This window comes from Hypomesus nipponensis, chromosome 22 (assembly GCF_054491055.1).
Source record: "Hypomesus nipponensis isolate SF chromosome 22, ASM5449105v1, whole genome shotgun sequence".
In the NCBI taxonomy this organism is placed as follows: Eukaryota; Metazoa; Chordata; class Actinopteri; order Osmeriformes; family Osmeridae; genus Hypomesus; species Hypomesus nipponensis.
This window is the reverse complement of record NC_140382.1, coordinates 15,006,417-15,030,143: the sequence shown is the minus strand read 5'-3', so window position 1 is coordinate 15,030,143 and position 23,727 is coordinate 15,006,417. Positions and strand designations below refer to the sequence as shown.

General features: G+C 43.3%; 1 protein-coding gene across 6 annotated transcripts in view; it reads right to left on the bottom strand.

Moving 5' to 3' along the window:
* Positions 1–23,092: 23,092 nt before the first annotated feature.
* fbxw7 (F-box and WD repeat domain containing 7) overlaps positions 23,093–23,727 on the bottom strand; it is a 113,738-nt gene continuing 113,103 nt past the window's right edge. For all 6 annotated transcript variants that reach the window (XM_084686235.1, XM_084686234.1, XM_084686233.1 and 3 more), the window contains one exon: positions 23,093–23,374. In XM_084686235.1, the coding sequence (XP_084542361.1) occupies positions 23,106–23,374 (269 nt within the window). In that variant the 3' untranslated portion in view covers positions 23,093–23,105. The remainder of the gene's footprint in view (positions 23,375–23,727) is intronic.

The window sequence follows — 23,727 nt, the reverse complement described above, 5'->3', positions numbered from 1 at the left end:
GTGATGAGATGGCGAGCAACCAAACTAACTAAATCAATGCCCCCCCCCCCCCCCATCCTCTGTTTCCTGGGACTGGACCTTCAGCAAGAGGAGCTGACAACACAACGGACAAAGAGAGCCATCGTTGAGATTGACAATGCTGCATTTAATCCACACAGTAGCGACAGTTAGACTTTGAAATGCATCAATGAAAATTATGTTAAACCCACTAGAACAACTACAATCATGATTATTTTCAATCATAAATGAAAATGGCAGTCATGCCACGTAATTGAAGATTAAAAACTTCAGTTTCTAGAACTGGCAGTATATTTCCCATTCATGTTAAATCTTTCTATTTCACTCACTATTTAATTATGAATTTGATTATTCAGACCACTAACTAAAATGAACATCAAATACACTTGTTTTAGTCAGGATATCGTACATGGCCAGTGAAAGTGCCTGACCATAAACATGGCACATAGCTTCCCCAAGCAGTAAGGGGGGGAAAGATTTGACTTACTGTACAGTAAATGTACGTCCCAAGTGGCTCTATTTGAATCACAAACAACTTCATTCACAGGGCACAGAGACACCAAAGATGCACAATGGACACTTGCCTCTATTCAGTGCCTACAGTACATTTGCATCTATATAAAAAGCCTGACACTGCAGGATAGCGTCCCCCCTCTTCATCAGAAAAAGCAGGTCAGCAAATGGGAGAGAAAAGAAGTTTGCCTTTCACCTCCACGGCCTGTGTCAAATAAACCCACCCCAGCAGGAGACCCAGACGGCCTTGATAGCGAAGAATCCCAATGAGTCCATTTGTTTGTGCCCTCCACAGCAAATATTGTAATAATATTTTCTCAACTATGTCCCTGTGATGAAATATGAATGTATGCCTGCAAGAAGCAACCTCTCTCTGAGCTTTTAGACGACAACATGGCAAACGTGCTTCAGGCAATTCATTTTGATCTCAAACATGGATTAAAGGACCAGAAGCTTCCTTATGTAAACCACCTGTCCGGGGCTCAGCCTGCTATCAAGACACCATGTTCAGGCAGCTATGCCTTTCAATACACAGAGAGGTTATGGTCTTGCCTCTAGCCCTTTATTTGTTTGTGTCAGCTATTGATTAGTCGGGCTTGTTTTCAGACGCTGGAACGGCCGCCATCTCATGCCTGGAAGGGACACGGACTGAGATGCAGGTAGTTGATTAAAGGATCAGCCTCTAATGGTGAACATAGTCATAATTAGCATAGAGACATAAATAACTGTACACGTGTTGTACTAGTAATACAAACCCTGTAGTAAGAAGTAAGTCGGGCCTTATAAGATTTACTATGGACACACTGCAGGTTGGACTTTGACTGACAAGGTACAATCATTTGTTCTTGTTCTAGCTAATACAACTCCTCAACTCAACCAATGTATTCACCCACCACCTCTGCTCTACTGAGTGAATGAAATAGAACTGTGCGTTGATTAATATTCTCAAAGCTCTGACGTTATTTCAAAACTTCAGTTTTTAAATCCTAAATTATATGTTCAGTTCCGGAATCTATCATCAAAAGGAGTTGTTCATGAATGTTGGGACCAATATTCAACTCTCTGTCTTTGATGATTTTATTAAGATGCATAATGTATAGTCAGACTTACATAGTCGGCAGTATGCCTGCCAAATTGTTTTTTTTTTATTTGTATGTGCCTCAGTGGGTGCTATCATATTTTAGCTAGATGCTTATCTTGTCTGATTATCATTGTATAGTATACTATGTACTGTGAGAATTAGATGTGACTAGTCCAAGGACAAATAATTGCCTTAGAGAAATTATTACTGTGATGATTCTTTGTTGAAGTTCACAGAAAGCCAATATTTGCTGTGATCATCAGTGATCCACCTTGAGAAAATCAAGGTTTGATAACAAGCTTAATAATTGCTGGGATGAGAAACAATGGAACTTGATAATGACTTCTGCATTCTAATCCCAGTCTTCAATTTAAATCATAACCGCAAGATTAATAACATGGCCCATTTTCACAGTCTTGTAAATGGAATCAAATAATTTAGCCATGAAATTGTAGATAATAGGATACTTTACTTCTGAAATGAGAACAATTCTTGCCAGTAGGACAATTCAATTTTATCAAACCATTCATCAAAAGATCCCACTCCAGTAGAATATCAATCTTTTTTGCTTTTATATGTAGCTTGTTCAGATGGTATTTCGTAAAGAACAGTGTCACAATAATCAGATTCATGGTTTTAAGTGGAGTGATGAGTGGTAATCATAATACAAGCTGTTCCATTCCTTTGCATCACTGCCAAGTTTTCTCAGGTTGTGCATTCATCTGTGTCACCTTCTAACAAATGAGCAGAGATCATCTTGTGATTTTGTCACCATTTCAGGATTTTTTTATTATGTAAGGGACGTGATAAAGATGAACTTGCTGGGTTGTACTTAAACAAGCCTCACTGCTACATCACCTGTTATACAGTAGGGTGTGTTGGATTTTCACTTACTGTCTAATTGCAGGTATCGACTGTACAAATGACACGCAGGAACATCCCTTGCAAAAAAAATATATCTAGAAGCTAAATAAGGCCTTGTTTCATTTGAGAAACTTGATTCAAAAGTATTTTTTCACCTTCTTCTGAGAGTTCTCCATCTCTTTTTCTTCTTTTGCCTCGCCTGGAAATATGAATTCAGTTAAAGGTATCCAATAAATATGCTAATAGGAGCTAATAATGAATTAATCCAACTCACTGAGCATGAACATGAGGTCACATCTTATTAGCAGCATAATTATGTTTAGCAAATAAGTAATATATAATAAACGATAATAATGACTGAGTCCCTACTCTTTTCTTTGGTAAGAACCAGACACAAGTTATGTAGAAAACTATAGAGTAGATACAGAATATGGCAATTTATGTCAAACAGCAATATTGGACAGAGTTTGAGGATTGACTCCCTTAATTGATTGGCACTTTTCTGTTAGTAAACAAACATAGCATGATTTAATACACAGAACTAATCTCCATATTGCACATGCTATAGCTCTTTTGATGAAACATATTTTATCAAGCATGTATTCTTCTGAATTGAGTAGAGTACAAATTTTAATGTTTATTTTAGCTGTCTGTCAATCTATGTAATATTTGTCCCATGGAACCATTACAACAGGTGTGTCTGATCAAATCGGCTGTGACCTTTTGGCTTTTATAGTTAAAGTATATTAAAAAAGTATTGAACATAATACAAATACATTACAGTTTGTTACTTTTTTAACAAAATCGTATGGTACAGTCACTAACAGTGTACAGTTAGTACAGTCACTCTGTAACAGTGTACAGTTAGAACAGTCACTCTGTAACAGTGTACAGTTAGAACAATCACTCTGTAACAGTGTACAGTTAGTACAGTCACTCTGTAACAGTGTGCAGTTAGAACAGTCACTCTGTAACAGTGTACAGTTAGAACAATCACTCTGTAACAGTGTGCAGTTAGAACAGTCACTGTGTAACAGTGTGCAGTTAGTACAGTCACTCTGTAACAGTGTGCAGTTAGTACAGTCACTCTGTAACAGTGTGCAGTTAGAACAGTCACTCTGTAACAGTGTGCAGTTAGTGCAGTCACTCTGTAACAGTGTGCAGTTAGTACAGTCACTGTGTAACAGTGTACAGTTAGAACAGTCACTCTGTAACAGTGTGCAGTTAGTACAGTCACTCTGTAACAGTGTGCAGTTAGTACAGTCACTCTGTAACAGTGTGCAGTTAGAACAGTCACTCTGTAACAGTGTGCAGTTAGTACAGTCACTCTGTAACAGTGTGCAGTTAGTACAGTCACTCTGTAACAGTGTGCAGTTAGAACAGTCTTGTACAGCATATACACCACTGCTCTTTGTCTTCTCTTCACAGTATGTTTACCCACCTGCTGAGACTTTGAACAGTTTTATCAAACACTAATCCATGTCCCAACATCCTGGACTTGCAGATGAACATTATCCTTCTGCTGAGATTAAGCCCCTAGCTACACCTTGAACAACAATTGTTGTGTTTATCTTTTAATTAAAATCCTGCAAGATGCATAGGTGTTAAACACAAGCTTTCACATCTATTTACAGGTATTAAACAGTGTTCATTTCTTATTTAATACGGGATTACTACTCTACAGGGATTTAGAGAGTGCTTATGTTTGCCAAAACATGTTTTTCACTACAATATCACAGCATTCCTACAGTTATGGGATATGTTGACTTGAGACTTCAAATACATCGTTTTGTTTCATGTGCAAAGGAATTTATCACAAGATAAGATTGTTCTAAACTCAATCACAATATGTACTGTAGGACAACCATGCCTTAAATATGTCTATACATATTTGTCTACACACACCCTGAAATCTATCAACTTTATGACACAAATGTCATCTAATCTAACAGTTTGTAATACTAGTTCATTTTAAGTGCAATATGTCACATTGGAATGCCCTTATATTTCATCCCACCTTTTTTCTTCATTGTTGGAATCTGACTCAATCTTATTGTAGTTTGTGGACAAATATGATCCAAGGGTCCACACACCAAGTTGAGTTTGTGAGTCTGTGGTTTGTGGTAGACAGGCCACTGGCAGAAAACAGGGTTCATGAGATAACGTATTTGGAGGGACTTTGGTGGTTACGGACTCCAGATGATTGAATGGAATGGCAGGATGATGTGACAGGTCTAGGCCCCCGACTGGGATTGGTGGAGGGAGGTTGGAGTGTAACAACAGCACAGGGAATTGGATGTTGTTTGGACCACTGGAGCATGGACAATGAGTCACATGAGCCAGCTCTTCATAAAAGCGAGGCCAAGACTTACTGTTATTGGAAAGTAATTCAGTATTCAGTTTATTTTCTCTTGGTATCAATAAAAATTGTGAATAGACTCTTAATGTTTTATGAAAGCACTTTATGTATTCCATATTTCTTCAAATAGTAAATTCAGTACGTCTGGATAAATCTCAGTGAGTAATAAATTACGTACAGTGCATACAGTTGTAAAATGAATCCGGAAAAGCCTTAGGAACAGTTGTGTCACTGCTAGTGATTTAACTTTTTGGAAATACGCAGAAATAGTTCACAACATTAATTGAAATAACTGAGGGGGAAAAATAATTTAAATTTGAATATATACTGAAAGTCTTGGAACAGAACCTAGAATTGTATTAGATAGGCACTCCCTGCTATAAAATAAACACCTTTTCTGCCTCAGCCTTTGAAATAGAGAGAAGGAGGGGAATAAGGAGAGTGGATGGAGAAGAGAATAAATGGATGGCTGAGTGATCTTATGAGTAATCCAGTGAGTAATCAATCGATTAGTCGACTGGTATTCAGTTAAACAAAAGAGAACTTGGCTCACTAAACAGGGAGAAAAGAGAGGGGTTTTGCTCATTAAATCCTTGCACGTATTTTAGACATGGTTTGGCTTGTGAGGACGATCTGTTGGACAGATTCTTGTCTTGTACATTCGCAATGAGAAATCCTTGGCATTGGCCATCTGGCACCACAGAACACATCCTTCAGCAAACGAGGATGTTGTAGGGCCAAGAAGTGTGTTTCCCTGCGTGTGAGCAGGCACTTGTAAGTGTGTGTTTTCTTTTTGTTTTATTTTGCAGGGGAGACAAGGGCGATGGATTTTTGTGTATGCGCAACATTAATGGGGTGCGGGGTGGGGAGGCGGTGATACTGGTGTGAGGCCAACGATGGTGTGTGTGTGTGTGTGTCTGCATATGCACACGTGTGTCAGGTGGTCGGGGTTCTGTCGATGGCCTTAACATACTCAATTCAATTAGCACACGCCAGACCCCAAGCCCAGACCTCATGTCGGTACAATGGCCACCTCCGCTTCAAAGAGCTTGGCCTGCTGTCGCCAGATGGTTGTGGAGACTCGCTTGGGCTATAAACAAAGTCATCATTGTCAACCGTCAACCACAATAGAAACCAGGCTACACAATGGGGAGGGGGGGGGGGGGAGTCATAGGCATGAAAGTCGAATTTCCTAGTTTGAAATATCCTCACAAAGAAAAGGAAAATCAATCTATCCAACTAACAAGCTATCCTTTCATCCATAATATTATTATTTTTATAACACAAATATGAAAGTATTACACCAAAATGTATTTGTGTTGTTAATAGAGCAAGGCAGGGTTTTATGTGATTTATGTCAACTGTGAAGTACTGTAGCTCTTTCTCTGGTTTAAGCATTGGTCTGATGCCTCACTGCTCAATAAGACAGCAACAGTGTGTGTGTGTGTGTGTGTGTGTGTGTTCTCGATTCAGGTGATGTGACGGCAGGTAAAAAATAAATGGAGCCAACAACGCCTGTCTTGTGATGGTTTCAGAATTTAAAAAAACACTGGAGAGAACCCTGAAGCCACTTCTTCATTGTTATTTCCCTCACATCTCTTCCCGCGGGTGTCCCACCTAACTGCTACAGTCGCAAACAGAAGGGAAAGAGGGTATACGAGAGAAGCAGAACTCCAGAACTTGCCATTGTGAGAATGTCTTCTAATCGGACTAAATGAGGTAACAATGCTATCATTCCTTACACAGTAAGAGAGGGGTCTGCGTGGTGGAACATGTGCTCTACATCTCCATTTGTGCTCCCAACAGCAGGAAAGCTCTGACCTTTAGCAGCGGGGAAACCTAATAAAAGGCAAAAAAACAGACATTGATTACTGTATTTCTGTTCTTTCATCTCCAGGGTTAACCTCCTATCCTCCTGTCATATATCAATGCTGCCTTTGAATACTACCATAACCTGCGTTTGATATGCTTAACCTTTTCAACCACACCATAGGCAAGCACCTCGAAAAGCACACATTTGTACAAATAGAAAATCAATAGATGAATATCGTGCTAATTTGGCTGTTAGTAGAGCAGCAATTGGAGACTGTATGATTATCTCAATATTAGGCGCAGACATGCTTTCCTAGACAGTAGGCTCAGTGCTGGGCAAGGAGAGATCATAGAGACTTACTGTAGGCTTTTCATCTTTATGTTTCTCTCTGTGCTGGCAAGCTCTCTCCCTTTCCCCCTCCCCCTCCCTCTCCCCCTTCCTCTCCCCCTCCCTCTCCTTCTCTCCCTGCCCCTATCATCCCCCCTCTCCTACCCTCTCTTTCCCTTTCTTTCCCCTCCCATCTCTCCCTCTCCCCCTCCCTCTCCTTTTCCCCCTCTCTCTCCTTCTCCCCCTTTCCTCCCTGCCTCTCGCCCCCCTCTCCTCCCTCTCTGCCACTCCCCCTCTTTACTGCAGCAGCCTGCATGAGGACTATAGGTGCATATCAATCAGGAATAGGGTGCCTTTTGATGATGCGTAACAGCGTCTCTCGCTCTCCTCTGTCTGGCACCGGCTGAGTGGGAAAATTAAGGCCCTTGCAGCCAGATAGATGTTACTGGTTCAATCTGGGCTGACAAAGAAAAGGGTCTTATTTGGGGAACTCTGGTGGGTCACATATCACTAAGCTGTAGGCCACAATGCATGAGCCCCGGTAAGATTCCGGCCTGGGCCATTTCCTGCACATCTTCCTCTCTCTCTACCTGCTTTTCTTTCTCTAACTGTCTCTATCAATATAATTAAAGCTGATAAAAATATCTAAAGAAAGGGGTCCAATTTAAAGACAAGCTAATGCAAATGTTTAAAATGACCATCGGTTGAAGTAATGTTGGACTAGAGAGTCATGGCTACATTAAATGTAGGTCTCTTCCCATTTGGTGTTCTACGTTGGCAGAAACAGCCAGCCAGAAACTAGCAGTCAGCACAAACTGTTTTGTGGTGTTGGCCTGTGGTTAGGTATGCCTCTCTCTGGACACCACGCCCTAGTATTCCCCTTCGGTCTGACTCCAGGCCTGACTGGAGAAGGTGCGATTGTGATTAGCAGAGATTTACATTTACATTAAATTTATTCATTTAGCAGACGCTTTTATCCAAAGCGACTTCCAAGAGAGAGCTTTACAAAAGAGCATAGGTCACTGATCATAACGACGAGATTGTCCCAAACATTGCAAGTAGCGATGGGAAGTAAGAAAGTACAAATACTTTGCTACAGTACTTAAGTATATTTTTCTGGTATCAGTACTTTACTTTACTATTTATTTTTCGGACCACTTTTGACTTTCACTCCTTTTTTTTTTTTTTGAGATATCTGTACTTTCTACTTTATACATTTTAAATCCAGTCTTGTCACTTAAGCTTTCATCTGTATTTGTTGGCATGATCAATATTATTTCTTGTAATTGAATTCCTTTTTTCATTACCTGGCTATGAAAAAGTGTAGACATCACTTCAACTTTTACCAGAGTCTTTTTAAACACGAGTATCTCTACTTCTACTTGAGTGAAGTATAAGAGTACTTTTTCCATCACTACACAGTTGTTACACTATCATTATACTTATTATGTTGTTAATACACTGTTAGTACGTTGTTGTTGTTATTATGCTGTTGTTACACTGTTATTACAATGTTATTATGTTATTATTGCACTGTTGTGTGTAAAACGACTAGTGTTGCCAACTGTCCTGTATTAGCTGGAACATGAGTATCTGTACTTTTACTTAGTCTGAGTGAAGGAAGTGTGGAGCCTACTTCTGCCATCTCTGGTGATTAGATGGAGTAAGACTTTAATGCGTAAAGTCTCAGTCAGTCAAAATGATGTTATATTATGCTGTGGTTTTCTGGCAGTTGCAAAAGCAGAATGCATAAACATGTTTTTGAGTCCAAATAAAGGAAACAACCAAGCTGAGAGATTAAGATTTATGACAAAGAAATTACTTTAGTTACACGTAGTCAGAATTTCTAACGACACTGTTGAGACACATGAATACCTAAATCCGGTTGTATACACACACATCTGATTCGGTTGCTCTAAAATTTGATGTTTACTGTACTGTCAACAGACTTTGAGGAGTTCTTCTTTGTGTGGTTTTGTGATGTAAAAGCCTGGCGTTCCCTGCGTGGCCTGGTCCGTGATTCAGCCGGGTTGCCACGGTTGGTTTCCGCGACCTCGCGCATCCCAACATGAGCTTGCTGTTGAGAACCCACGGCACGGCTGTGTCTGCGTGCGTCAGTCCTGTTACCCTGCATCATTTAAGCTTCACCACAAATGAAAGCTTTCAGAAGCTAAAGAAAGACTGTATTGACATTGCATAATTTTGTGTGGACTAAAGCCGAAAAAGTACAAAATGCTTGAGAAAGGAAAGAAGACAATTTTTGGGGGTCTACAGACTACATGTTTGGACTGGGTTGAGAATGGCAAGAAAAACTTGCCATTCTTCCACTTTTTCATCTAAACCAAACTACTATTCAAGAATAAGCAATTTATGTGAGCCACAACCCCAAAACAACAGCTTAATTTGCACTTAAAAACAACAGTGTTCAACATCAGTTCAGCATTAAAAAGCCAACATTTTAGCTGTCCAGTCTGTTGTCTAACCCCCAATGCTAAGTGTGTTGTGACTCATTAAGAAAATGATGCCGTAGACTATGCTAATAGCTTTTCTGGTTAGTATGTGTGTCACTTTTAGAGCAGGAGTGTTAATGCAAAATGGGAGGCCAAAAATGCCCTTTGAACAACAAAGCTAGCAGTGGGGTGCTGATTTGATGTGGTAATTTTATGAATGAGACAAGCACAAGAGAGGTCACAAGGGTGACTGCAAACAAGAACCAGTGATTCACTGTCCAAGATCACAGAAACAGGAGTTAGCTTTTCAAAAGGGCAGAAGGTTTAAACTAAAAGGTGAAAATAACATGTTTTCCCTCCGGGATTTGAACAAGTATATCATGCTGTTACTAACCTCCCAAATTTTGAAAATTAGAACATTTTGCTGCATGGGTATGGATATTCAGCTCTTGAAGCAACATTGGTTAATTGTTTTTTAAATGATTGTTTATAATGTTTATCCATAGTTAATAGGCTGTTTTTTTTTTCTTCTTTTTTCTCTCAATGTGACTTCATCCAACTTTCTTTTGTTCAGGGCATGTATCTAAGTGACCTCTTCACATGGGTCCTTAAATTTCATAGATTACCTGGCTGAGCCTCTGGTAATAATAGTAGTTAAGACCATCTCTGGGCAGACAACAATTTTCACCCCTCTCCATTGCTGTCAGTATTGAGACAAGCAGAATGGGCCTGAAGGTTGGCTTGAGGTGGAGAAAGCTCTTTCCTCATTGCACTCAGAACACCAGAACCATACCCCAACCCTGCCCTTTCAACATCAGCAACATGTCCCAATTGTTGTATTTTTACAAAGTGAGGACAAAGGAACACAACTTTCCAATGGGGGCTAGGGAGGGGGGGAAAGGGGAAAAAAAGCTTGATAAGCCATAAATAGGGATGGCGGCCATAATGACCTTTCAACTCCTGAAATGGGTCGCTGTCACCTAACTGGTAATTACTTGCCAATCAGATAACTAGACCGGCTTGTGGAGGAGGGAGAGGAAACCAAGTAAAAGACATGAGAGACGGGGGGGTTAAATGCGTCTGCAGACATCTGCAGAACTGAAAGACGATCGGGGTGAAAAAACAACAAGCAAAGCAGATGTGAAGAGAGTAAAAGAGTAAGAGAAGGAGAGAGCATTTATATGTGAGATACAGAGAAGGAAGGGGAGTGGGGTGTGTGTATGGACAGAGACAGAGAGAGTGAGAGAGGTGTAATGAGGCCTCAGAAAGTGACAGCTGTCGATGCAGTGAGAGGAAATCGAGGCAGACTGTTGGCCAGGGCAGGCAGGGATGAGAGGTAGGGAGGCAGGGATGAGAGACGGGCAGGCAGGGATGAGAGACAGACAGGCAGGGATGAGAGACAGACAGGCAGGGATGAGAGACAGACAGGCAGGGATGAGAGACAGACAGGCAGGGATGAGAGACAGACAGGCAGGGATGAGAGACAGACAGGCAGGGATGAGAGACAGACAGGCAGGGATGAGAGACAGACAGGAAACAGAAATCTCTTCTTCTAATGACACCAGTTTCAGAGAGCAGTGTGAGCTTTTAGCAGGCGAAGCCATCGTGTTCCACTTTAGGGCCCCAATAATGCCTGCCTGCCATTGCTGTCTGCCTGCTTGTGATTCCAGCGGACCAAATGACGAAGGATGCAACAGCCCATGCATTTGTCTAGACAGGGGATTAGAACAGAGTACAGGATGGCAGGAGCTGGGGGCCCAATATGAAAAGCAAAGCTTGGATAAGTCCTAACATTGATTAAGTTTGACATCAGAGGAATGGGTCATTCAATCAGAGGACTTGTAAAATCAGCGATGGCATCTCTCGGTAGGAAGGAATACGCAAGTTTGGGTATGTGATATTAATTGAACTTTTATTTTAGTACACACACAGCACACAATGTCAAATATGTCATATGTATGGCTTTCAACTAAATCTGAACAAAATCTCAGTCCAAATAAAGGAAGGCACATTCAAAGATTCAAGATGGATGTGCTCAGTCAAGCAAATATAAATCAAAAGTGACACATTTTGGTTGTCAATTCCGGAATCGCCGTTTTAACTCTGTCATCACCCTTTCTGTTGGATTCATGTATACGGGGTCAATAGGTCACCATCTGTTTCAAGTCTGATTCACGTCTCGGATTGGAGGAAGCAGAAAGCAAGCCGCATTTAAAAGATTTATTTGTGCCAGGCTGCACCAAATTCTATTGCTTTGTTAGTTTCACCATTGAGCTCTCTCCATTAAAATTACATTCCTCCTTCCTGACAGAGCGCTGTCCCTGACAGCTGCATGTCAGTTTGTCATTCAGACACTCATAGGCCTAATCTGCGCTGGCTCCATTGGTCAGAACGACTGCAGCTCTTCCTGCCAAGCCACCAAAAGAGAAACACGAGCTTCTGCAACATCGAATTTGGGGTTGTCGATTTGAAGTCCTCTGGCCAATCAAACAGACCTTCTCAAAAGAGGACATGATGCGGTCTCTGCTCCGATACACCCCCCTAATGCAATCACTCAGCTCCTGCCTCGCTGTGTCCCTGTCACGTCCTTGCTGACAGACTGCCCTCCCTCTGTCAGCGCGCGGAGGAGATTGACCTCTGACCCCATCCCCCCAGCTTGGCAAGGGAAGCCACTTCCTGATTCGCAGCCTTGCAGGAGAAACAGATTTGCGACTGCAGACATCGACTGCGAGGCCCAGAACAGACTGTGTGACCTAGAGAAAGACACCCGTAATCAGACAATTCGCAGACACACCAGACAACTTATGTTCTTTTGATAGAAAAAGAGTGAGGAGGCAATCGTTTGATCAGAAAAAAAGATATTGCAAGGCACGAAAAGCTCCAGGTATATTTCACAGCCCCTCTCAAGAAGAGACAACTTTCTCCAGGCCAGGTACAGTGAAACCCATCATTTTCCGCCGGTGCAATTTCTCCCCGGTGAGCTTGCCGTTTCTCCTACTGAGCATTCATGAGTGAGAAATGAAGATACTCTGTTTTAGCTCCTTAGCTCTTCCCCTCGCTGAAGACATTTCCACTCACCGCCTCTCTGACTTCCATTGATGCCATCCTTCTCTCCTGTGTCATTTTGTCACCGCCTGTCTCATTAAGGCTACTGCCTCATCTGCCTCTCTCTGCTTGACTAGGTCGACGCACCGAGGTAATGGAGATAAGTAAGAAATGTATAAATCCTGCCGTAGCCTCTAACTGCTCCTCGACGCAATTCGACACGGGAGAAGCGATGTGGTTGCAGATCCATTTTCCAGTCTTGGGATAGCAGTTTTTCTCTATGTTCAATCAAACCTGTCCACAACAGTCTTCACCCAAGATTATCACTGACTTATGGCATTAAGAAGGCCACTTTCTTGCAGTAGTTGAACCTTTCAGATCACATTGTTTCATACGGAGGATTCAAAGTGTGTTTGTTCTCAACAGACTGTTTCAAAGTGTATGTGTGTGTGTTTTCAACAGACTGTTTCTTGTTTTAATGCTCAAGGGTTCTTACTTCAACAAGCTCAGACTTGCTTTGCCTGACGTCTTTCTCGCATACACACGCACGCACGCACACGCACACACAGAGCTTGCAGTATGTTTGATGTTATAGATGTGCAGGGACAGAAACAGCAGTGACTCCCAATTCCAAGACACACAATCATTGGCAAATTAATTTCAAGCGATCCAGTCGAGTGCCGATTGATCGTGTGCCTCCCGTCTACCCACAGGAAAACAGTCAACCTTAGTAGGAAGCAGCTCCACTCAAACAACATCCATCTACATGAAGATACTGCTCCAAGCATAAGCAGCAGACTTGAATGAATCATGAATATTATAGTTCCCATGCCACAACCCCAGGCAATTGAATTTGCATTCCATCAAATGCACAAACACTATTGTATATTGGACACGGTACATTGTGCCATGCATTGTATATTGACACAACAGGTCTGATTGTGGTTATTTAACAATGATGTCTGCTGCACCAGCTCTTCCTCCCTCTTTCCTTTTCTTTATTTGATGCCTCTTGTGTTTCAGTATCAGTGCGTGCACAGCTAGTGGCACAGTTAGTGGCACAGTACCTTGCATTGCCACCTCACAGCAACAAGGTTCGATTCCTGCTTGGTTTGCTGTTCCTGTGCTCACGCTGGTCTGCCTGGCCGCTGTGGGTGTAGTCAGGTCAGGTTCTCCCACTGCTCACAGGTCCTCTGCTAAGAACACCCAATAAAACATGTTTCAATGTCAACCATCACCCTCCAGCCCGTGTACCTGGCCAGGCATGAGGTGAGCCCCTGGACTGGGCTCCCGGTCACCTTGCTGTGGCTGGTCACTGCTCCTGGCCATCCGCAGAGGACGGACAGCAGGATGGTAAAACGCAGAGAACTAATTTGTATGGTGTGTGTGGTGCTGTTGGACAAACGTTTTATTTTTGTTTGACAACACAACAAACACATAGCATTACACTGCCCAAGTAACACCCGTTAACTAAGTATTACGAGTGACAGAAGAGGGGGGACTGATACGCGGGTTTTCTATAAATGTGTGAGGTTGTCTCTTGCTGTGGTCAAGAGGTCACGCAGCAGGTCTCGGACAATACACATATAGATTGGAGAATGTGCACTTTCACCTTTGGAAAGAGCAACCTGCAGAAAATAGTACAAACGATGAGTGAAGACTGAACCACCTGTGTATTGTTCTTCCTATGCCTTAAGTTGTGGAAGGTATACCGCTCAAGAATATGTTTTGGTGGTTACTATATTTGTATGGTTCAGCTCACGCATATAATGTTCATCTGAGAGACATGTTAGTCAGTCATGCCAACCACTTTGCCTGTCGTGGTGACCTGATCCGAGCAGCTCGATTAATAAACAAAGTCAACTCTTTTTCATTGTGGTGCGTTCCTTGGCCCATCCTCCGACAGAAAATCATCTAACAACGAGGCAAGTTTTGTTTACACTGCATAGGATCTTTGATTAATGACTTTCCTTGAAAGACTTCTGTAGCTTAATGTAATATTAATGTGTTGTTTTTTGTCTATTACCTGAGTGGCCCACGATGAATAGCACTCATCACCTACCATCCAGAACAACAGGAAATAAAACATAAAATAAATATCTTTCTCTAATTTGCATCTAATTTGGATTCCTGTTACTTCAATTTCAAACCAATCTTCAGAGCTGGCCTCAGACAGACCCCGCCCCCCCCCCCATCCTTTTTTCAATAATAGTTTCTAAAGATTTCAAGCTTTCTGTGCAACCCGCCTTTTTCCCCGTTAAGTGAAGAGGGGGTCGATAAGGCACAGATGAAGTACTGTACTGAAGTAACTGTTCAGTTCAGACAGATTTGTGTTATATTTGTCGACCCCATGTTAGATTTTGAATGGTTATGGTTTCAATAAGTACAGTAAGACTCCAGATTTGAGCACCACACGATGTACCAAAGTTACCATACTTAATAGTTTTGCAGCCCATAACCATGGGACTAGTCACTGTACAAGGGCCAGTCTTGATGTCTGAAATGCTTCTGGAAGCAGCTGTTTGGGGGGGGGGGGGAAGGGAAACAGAGAATAGTAGTAAACAAAAGGCCCATGTCAGATTACAGCAGGCCACACAGCACGATCCGAATTAGTGCAATCACAAAAGAAGTTCTCAACTCGGTTCTCAACTCAAGCTACTGGACTTTGACGCTACAGATACATCATGCAAATCCTTTTCTGTCTGGAGCGTTTCAATCTACTGTGAATCCAGATTCAGCCCAAGCTGTGGTGAACTTCATTATTACCTTCCAATTAGTGAGTGATTGAAGTCGGGGGCACCCGCACAGAATGAACTCACTGGCCAATCAGACCCTCTTTAATCATTTAATTAAGCTTGGACGAGCAGCGTGAACGAGAGAGTGCTGCTACTGAATGATGGGTTGTACTGTGAAAGAGCTTCACAAGTAGCAGTTGTGCTTCTACACATGGGATTTGGTGACAAATGTATTATGGGATTATATTGGGACATTGGGTGCCATAGAATACTACGAGAGTGTGGATTTTCCCGGTTCCTAGTAACGTGTTGACTAGGATTGACAAGCTTTATGTGTAATATGGTGTGCTTAAAGTGTGAGGGAGTGTGTCTGGCAGTACACTTTTTAATGCGGCCTGCTTTCCCATACGTAGCAAGGCCTGCCATCTATGCTATGAAGAGCATTACAGTAATAATACCAGATTTGAAGGATGCTTGCGCTAGGATCGCCAGATACTGTGATACTTGATGTACTGACACATGTCAAAGTGAACGAGTAAAGCCAGTAATAATCCCGTTCACCCAAACCTTACACTCGATTTTCACCAGTAGAGTTAGTCATCACGATTAATCCTCAAGAAATACCTTAAACCAGAATAGAATTCTGTCTGTCATCGGAAAAGACGGTGTGCTGGCTGAGGTGTGAACACCTTGACAGATAACATCCCTCCCACTCCGTCTGGTTGACTGACACACTCCCTGTATGTTTGCTCTGGTCTGTCCTGAAGCCGGCGTTTGAACCGGATGGAACGCCCTTGTAGAACACGTTTTGGAGGGAAACCGCGATTTTTCACGATCCTATTACTAGTGTTCTCTCCTTCCCTGTCTTTCTCAGACACACATCCCTTAAGACACACACAGTCTCTCTTACAGAATACTACCTGTTCGGCAAGTCTAAGATCTCAGACAGCAAAAGCCTATCAACAATCCAACTAGGCCTCTGGAATCCCTCACAACACCCCACACCCCAGCTCTCATTACCCCAAAGCTCAGCCACTCACCAGGTAGGGACAGAGATCCACTCTGAATTCCTCTGGATCCACCAGGAGCAACCCAGACACGGCTTCATTATGTGTAAAGAAAATGGATACCACAGTAGAACATCTCTGCTATAGTCCCATACACCGGGGAATGCCTTATATCGCATGCAAGAATACTGGCTGCCCCTGGGAAATGCACAGATCTATTTTTAAAAAGTTACCATAAAGTACTGAAGAGCCCATGATGTGTTTGAAATGTATTCATACACACGTAGGCATATTCTCTAAACGTTCCTCTGGAGACGAGGATCTTTGGTCAGAGATGTGCCGTACGTGTTCGTTGGAGAGACAGCCAGTCAAGAGTGGAGCTCCTTCCGCCTGCCCTCGTTACTCGCACTTCAAAAGACGACTTTCACATCTTGTGGCACTGGGGCTTTCATGTCAGGCACCGAGTGCGCATTATCATGCTAGTCGTTTTACATAGCCAGAGGCTACAGTACCTTGAATCTTACAGGGTAGCGTCTGATTTGGATATTGTTGTATGGGAGAGTAACTGCATTGACGAGCTGACATGTAGGCTTTTCTAAAGGAGAAGTTGGAGAGAAACACCTAGGCTTTGATGGATGGCTACTGTATGTATTTTGACGGGTGTAGAGGTCATCTTCATTTTCTCTGACAGCATTCAAAGCCATTTCATCATCGTCCTCCATGTCAGTTTGAAGTGCCCTGGTGCATACAAGACCCTGTTGTTAGAACTAGTTCTGACACGTACTAGCTTCAGGTCTATTTGCTGTCTCTCTACCTCATTCCTTTGATGCAAAGGGGTTTTCAATTCTCATGTTCAGCACATCAAACACCCTCAGTACTAGTTACCTCAGTTACTATGACTCACCGTCATTGATCAAATCCCTACAGTAACGTATACAAAAAAAGTTCAATATTAATACCTGAATACCATTCTTTGAAGGGAAAGTCCACGTAACTCACATAAGCCAGTAACAAAGAGCATGTAACATGAGAAAGAAAATGTATTGTATGGTCTGTGCACTAAATGAGCGGCAGCATCCCAGATAATGCTCCAGAAAGGATGTACGTAACAGTTCACCTTGCAATATTTAGCAGATGGTAAATACAATTGTCCTCCTGTTGGAATCTCTTCTCTCAGTAATCACACAAAGGCCCAATCTTCTTCTTCACACTATTTTGCCGTCACATTTCCTGCTTCTGCATCTCTGAGTGAGCCTCTCTCGCCCGCCGATTCTCTCTCTCTCTCTCTGCTCTAGTGAGTCGTGAGCGTGGCTCCAGAAGGGTTTTTCCTTCCTGCTGCGGTCTTCTCCTCAGGATCTGTCAGTGGCGCCCTGCCAAGCCACAGAGGGCACAAACACACACACACTCAAAACACCTGCGTGCACCTGCGTTCTCTGCAAAGAAATGCCACTCAAACACACACTACTGCAGTCAACATGCAAAATGCACACAAACACATTGCATTCCACAGTCTTCTCTGACACAGGCCGAATTATTCAAACTTGAGGGGGAGGAGAGATATGCTGGTTTGATGACATTGCAGATCTTCTCCTCCAACACACACAAACACACGCACACACACGCCTACCTTACCATAGTTTCCCCTGTGAGACAGGTGGTGCTTTATTGTCAGTTTGTTTGAGAGGATGCTGGCGTGTGTGTGTGTGCCCCTTCCCGTGGTGGTATGTCCTGGCACGCTCCCCTGCCACACTCCTCCTCCCACGCACACTAGCGTGGTACAGATGGGCTCTGTGGTGGCTTGAATCTGCATGCTCATTTACAGACCCTCCCCATTCTCCTCTCTATCGCTCTCTCGCTCTCTCTCCTCTACAAACACACACCTCCACTCCATCTTCTGCTCCACATCAACGAATGACTTACGAAAAAGGTAGGTGGGTGTACTTAATTGTTAAACTTTTGGGAGTAATCCATAAATATAAACTTAGACACCAAATCACTATGGAAAGTGCATTTGGTATGAGGCCACAGAACACTTTTAATGATAATCATATAGAACTCCTAGTTTTATTGAGGTAATCTCTGAACGTGTTGAACGTCACAAGCTGTGCGCATGTTAACCCTCTTGCAAAAATGTAAGAGCAAGCAATGCGACCAACTCATTTTCAGATCCCCATGAGGCTCTGCCGTCTGCAGTTGATGGAGTTACAGGACAGCAGGACCTCCTGACAGACCCACAAGGCAGCCATGCCAGGTTCCTCAAATTAGCACACCATTTAAGGGTACTTTGTCAAACAGTGCCAAAAATTCAAAATTTCACATGGGGGACATTTTCCCACATGCCAATCAACAGAAAAATTGATAAATGGCTTCGTGCCGAGCCGTGGTTGGCTTCTCCTGTGCGATTAGTCAAGGCAGGGCATGCAGCAGGGGTGAGATTAGCCATGCCCATCATGTGAGTATAGCAGAATATGAGTGTGCTGGAGCTATCACATACGATTGTTCTCCAGGCCTGCCCTGTGACTCATCTCATAGTGTGATGTCAAATCAGATGTGATGCAACCCTCCATTTTGCTCTCCTGTTAGTCCAGAAACTCATTCTAGAGCTCAATTTGAGGAAAGACAAACTTGGCATTTCAATGGGCTTTCCTTGTGTGCGAAGGGGTGTGGAGAACACGCAAAGGTCAAATGTGTCATTTGAAAACATTTACCCTCAGGGTAAACATCAGTTCCCGCAGGAAATGAAGTCATTTAAAATGGAGGCCTCCTCTTAAGCGTTAAGAGACACCAGCTAACTTGCAACAGGCTAGTCAGATTAGCATCTAATGTTACCCTGTCTACACTGGAACTCATTCCATGTCCATAGGGGGAGCTATCTTAGCAACAGCTAGATGACAGTCTAGGCATCTCCTGGCACTGTAAAAAAGGATATTTCTACAGAGGGATTATAGAATCGAGAGATAGGGCCCTTAGTCATTAAGCCGACGCTCTTATCCAGAGCGACTTACAGAAAGTACAGGGACATTCTCCCCAAGGCAAGTAGGGTGAAGTGACTTGCCCAAGGACCCAACGTCATTTGGCACGGCCAGGAATCGAATACAACATTCTGATTAATAGCCCGACTCCCTAACCGCTCAGCCATCTGACCCCCATGATGAGGATTGTGAAGATCCGGGGTTCCCGGCTTCCTCCTTTACATTGACACTTTCACTTCACTCCTCCATCACCCTGCATACAAACTACACCTAACGTCAGAAGCCGTGTTGATCATTAAGAGTAAAACCAAACATTCCCCTCGGCCAACAACCCAACCTCACTCCTGTCTCTCAACTCTGTATATATCTCTTGGCATAATTTTCATTCATACCTAGGTTTAATACTATGTCAGGCTTTGAGGGGAGGGGGGGTATCCATCACATGAAGCTGCAATACATAAACGCAACTAGCGTGAATAAGCCAGGGAAATGAATCACATCTTGGAGAGAGGAGAGGAAACGGAGAGAGGAAGGGGGGAGGTAATGTGAGGTAGATTAATGGCCAGTAAGTTCTGAGGAACTGGACGATTCATCACATTCCAAAATGAAGTGCATTAAGAGACTAGGGTGTCTCAGTTAAGCTGTCTGTTTTCCTCACACCTCCAGTTGCATTTTTGTGGTGGAGAGGAGTATCCTGTACTTAATCTTCTCCTTACCACACTACTTCTACCTAAAATCGTGTGACATTATAATATAACATTAGACTAGTGACTGTCCGTTTCTAAGAATCGTCTCTGTGCAGTTTATTCTCTTGATCAATACAAAACGCATAACTTCCTCAAGCATATACTTTTGGTGACCTGTACTGTAGATTTGGAACACGGCGAATACGTCACCCGTTTTTCAGAAGCCAGGGAATGACGACGAGAACTGACATGATCTGCTTCTTGACAATACAGCACCTTGATATTCAGTTGCACCATTCTATAGCAGAGACAGAGAAGATCCATCACTAGGCAACAGACTTTGCTGCTTGTGTGTGCGTTGTGCACACGTCACATCACTGTGGATCTGAACTGGCCAAGTAGTTGAGTACACACCCTTCCACACAGGCTGAATTATGCTGGAATAATGGAGGTCCATGAAAACATTGTGTGTAAACATCTTGCAAATGTAAACTTTGAGGGTATGTATACCAGCAGTGGTAGTGTGTGCTTGCGATCAGGGTGTTGAGGTACTGTTAAAAACATAAGAATACACTCCCTGCACCAGATCTTGATTTACATTACATTTAGTCATTTAGCAGAGGAGCGACTTACAAGTACATGGACATTCCCCCCGAGGCAAGTAGGGTGAAGGACTCAACCTTCATTTGAACGGCAACCTTCTGATTGTTAGCCCGAGTCCCTAAGCGCTCGGCCACCTGACCCCTGAACATCATACAGGTTGTTTCTGTGGTGAGTGTGAAATAACCAGGTACAATGTAAGCAATGTGTGAGCTGGAACAGAAGCTTGCGCATGTTGAAAGTATTTCCACAGTGAATGTAATGAAACTGAAGAGGCTTTATTGAACACACAAGACGCCTTCACACAAGTGACAAACACAGACAACCGAAATGCTTGAAATGAAAAAAGAAAAACCCACATTTTATTGCACTTAAGTTATAAGAAAATAAAAAAAAATCTAAGTGAATCAAACAAATACACAATCCCTTTAAGTTTTTTTTCTCCTCTGTCTGTTTCCTTTTTTTGCCAGGCAGTTTACATGAATTTGAAAAAATAAAACACCTGCGATGTCTGATTTCTCAAACCAGACCATAAATTAAACAGAAGGGGAAAAAACAAAAAAAAACAAAACAATGATAGAGCAAGATTGTTTTTCTTTTTTTTTCTTTTTCTTTTTTTAATATACAGTGTTATACCACTTTCACAGTTCAGCTTGAGTTGTGTGACTCTTGGAGATTGAGACGATTTTTGTTTGGCTACAATGTTTTGTCTGTTCACTTGGTTGCTTGTGTGCCATTCGCAAACCATGAGACTGCTACCGCTAAGAGCAGAGCAACTTCAGCGGTTTCAACTGTAACATGTAATACTCAAAGCACTAAGACTCCCCTGGCATTCACTACTTGTCAGTATGCTTGGTTCTTTTTTTTTTCTTTATCTTTTTTCGTAATTTTTTTTTTTATCGGTGCCTGTTGTTTCAGATAGAGCTGAACAGAACCACAATCACGCATGGACAGTTTGTTAAAACCAATATGTTTTGCTTGTTTTTCCTTTTTCTCTTTGCCAGTTCATACAACATTTGTACATGACCCCAAAGAACAAGCTGAAAGAGCTTTGACCCCAGGAATGTGTTTACGATTTGCCCCAAAACACACACACACACACACACACACACACACACACACAAACACACACACGCACACACAAGCACACGAGCAGACACCTTTGTCTGTCAAACACACTCCCTCCTCTTAGCCTCGTAGAGGCACGTTTGGCTCAAGTTTAAGTGGCAAAAACAAAACAAACAAAGACAAAAAAAAGAAGAAAAAAAAAAAAGAAGAAAAATGTTGGTTGTTTATTTGTCATCACGTAGCTCTTTTACCGTGTGTGTGTCTTTAAAAAGTCCAAACTGAGTCATATCAAGAGTTGATTTTGGAATTTAGTCTGGGACTAAAACGTCACAGCAAGTTAGAAGTTCCATCTTTTTAGTTTTTTCTCGTCTGTTCATCTAGCAGCATAAATACAGTTTGGCCACTGGGGAGAACAGTACTGGGATCGAGAGAGAGGGGGCGCTGTTCAACGGAGTAGAGAAAACAGGTTCTTGCCGCCAACCGTGACACCAGCATGAGGGAACAAACCCCATGCAGCTTCAGGACAGCATCACTATCTGGGAGGCTATGCTCCACACTCCAGCTAGAGACCAAAAAGAAAAACAAAAGAAGCTAAAACTCGCACTGAGAGAGCTAATAAAGTGTAATACTGGGACTTGCCGGTAAGCAAAACAAAAATCTGAAAGAAAACCCTTGAGGTGAGCTGACAAAATGAACTTGAGGTGAAATTCACATTTTTCTAAGAAAATAAAACCAGGCAAGACAGAAAAAGGAGTGAACGGTAAAACAACGACAATAAACGGGTCTGAATTTAGGCCGACACTTCCTGATGAGTGGGACAAGCTTTGTGTGTTTCTCTCTCTCTCCCCCCTCCCCCCCCCCCCCTCAAAATGAGCCCCCCTTACATGGCACACACCAAGAAAAGCTCAACACTGAACTCACCCTCTCGTGACAAACCTTCTCCCTCCATCTTCTGCCGTGTACTGTATTACAGTGTGTATTTGTTTTCCCCTCCGTTAGACAGTTGGCTGTTTATGTTGGGTGGGATTAAAAAATAATATATCTTTATACATCTGAATGTTTACGTGTCAGGCTTGAGCGAGCAAGTCTCTGTGCGAAGCTGCCCCTAAGCCGGTGAGGGTGAAGAGTTTACCGCGGAGACTTCGACTTCGGCCATGTTTTCTTCTCCCCCCCCTCCCCTCCCTTCTTTCCCAGCCAACCGCAGAGCCGTGTACAAGCCACGCCCCTTCCGTCTCCACCACCACACCCTCCAACTTGACCAAAGGATCAGAGTAGGCGGCGAGGTGAAGGCTGGACGAAGACGCGGGCGCCCGCGGCTGCTGATTCGTCAGTAACATTCTCCTAACGAAGGGGTGGGGGGGAGGGGGCGTGGGGGACAGGACACAGGGGGGGAGTAGGGGCCTGCGGCTCGTTGGTAGTAATGCTTGAGGGGTCGCCACGGGTGCAAGAAGGGGAACGAGTGTCTCGAGAGTCTGCTTCTTCTCCCACCTTTTCGGGGGCCTCACCCCTTCGTTTCCCCCCTCCCTGTCTCTTCCCCCCCCCCCCATCCTCCTCTCGTTGCCCCCCCTCACTTCATGTCCACGTCAAAGTCCAGCACCAGCAGCTTGGTCTCCTCCGTGCCGTTGCGGCTGCCCACGGCGCACACCAGCTTGGTGTTGGACGCCCGGATGCGCCACACCACGCCGCCGCTGCCCCCGCTCTCCAGCGTCACCAGGTTGCGGATGAACTCGCCCGTCTTCAGGTCCCACAGCTTGACGGTGCCGTCGTCCGAGCTGGTGATGACGAAGTTCTTGTTGAACTGCAGGCACGTCACGGCGCTCTGGTGCTTGTGTGGGCCTGGAGGGGGGAGGGGGAGGGATGGGGGGGAGAAAAAGAGATGGATGAGAACCACAGAGAGGAGAGGGTACACAGTGACAAGAACAGAGAGTAGAAAACCAGCAGAAGACGGGAGAGATTTAAGAAGAGAGACGAGACCAAATAACAGGGAAAACATAGACGGACAGAATCCAGGCAGCAGAGAAAGTACACACTTGGCAGAAGATGATAAAAAAAAAAAAAACAACAACACGCAAGACTGAGAAAAGGCCCTGAGAGGCAGAGATAAAGGAGGCAAAATCCAGCTCTCCAGTTGTGAGATCCCTGAATGGGAGCCCTCCTAAGCTCCCACAGGCCATGATGTGGACAGCTGT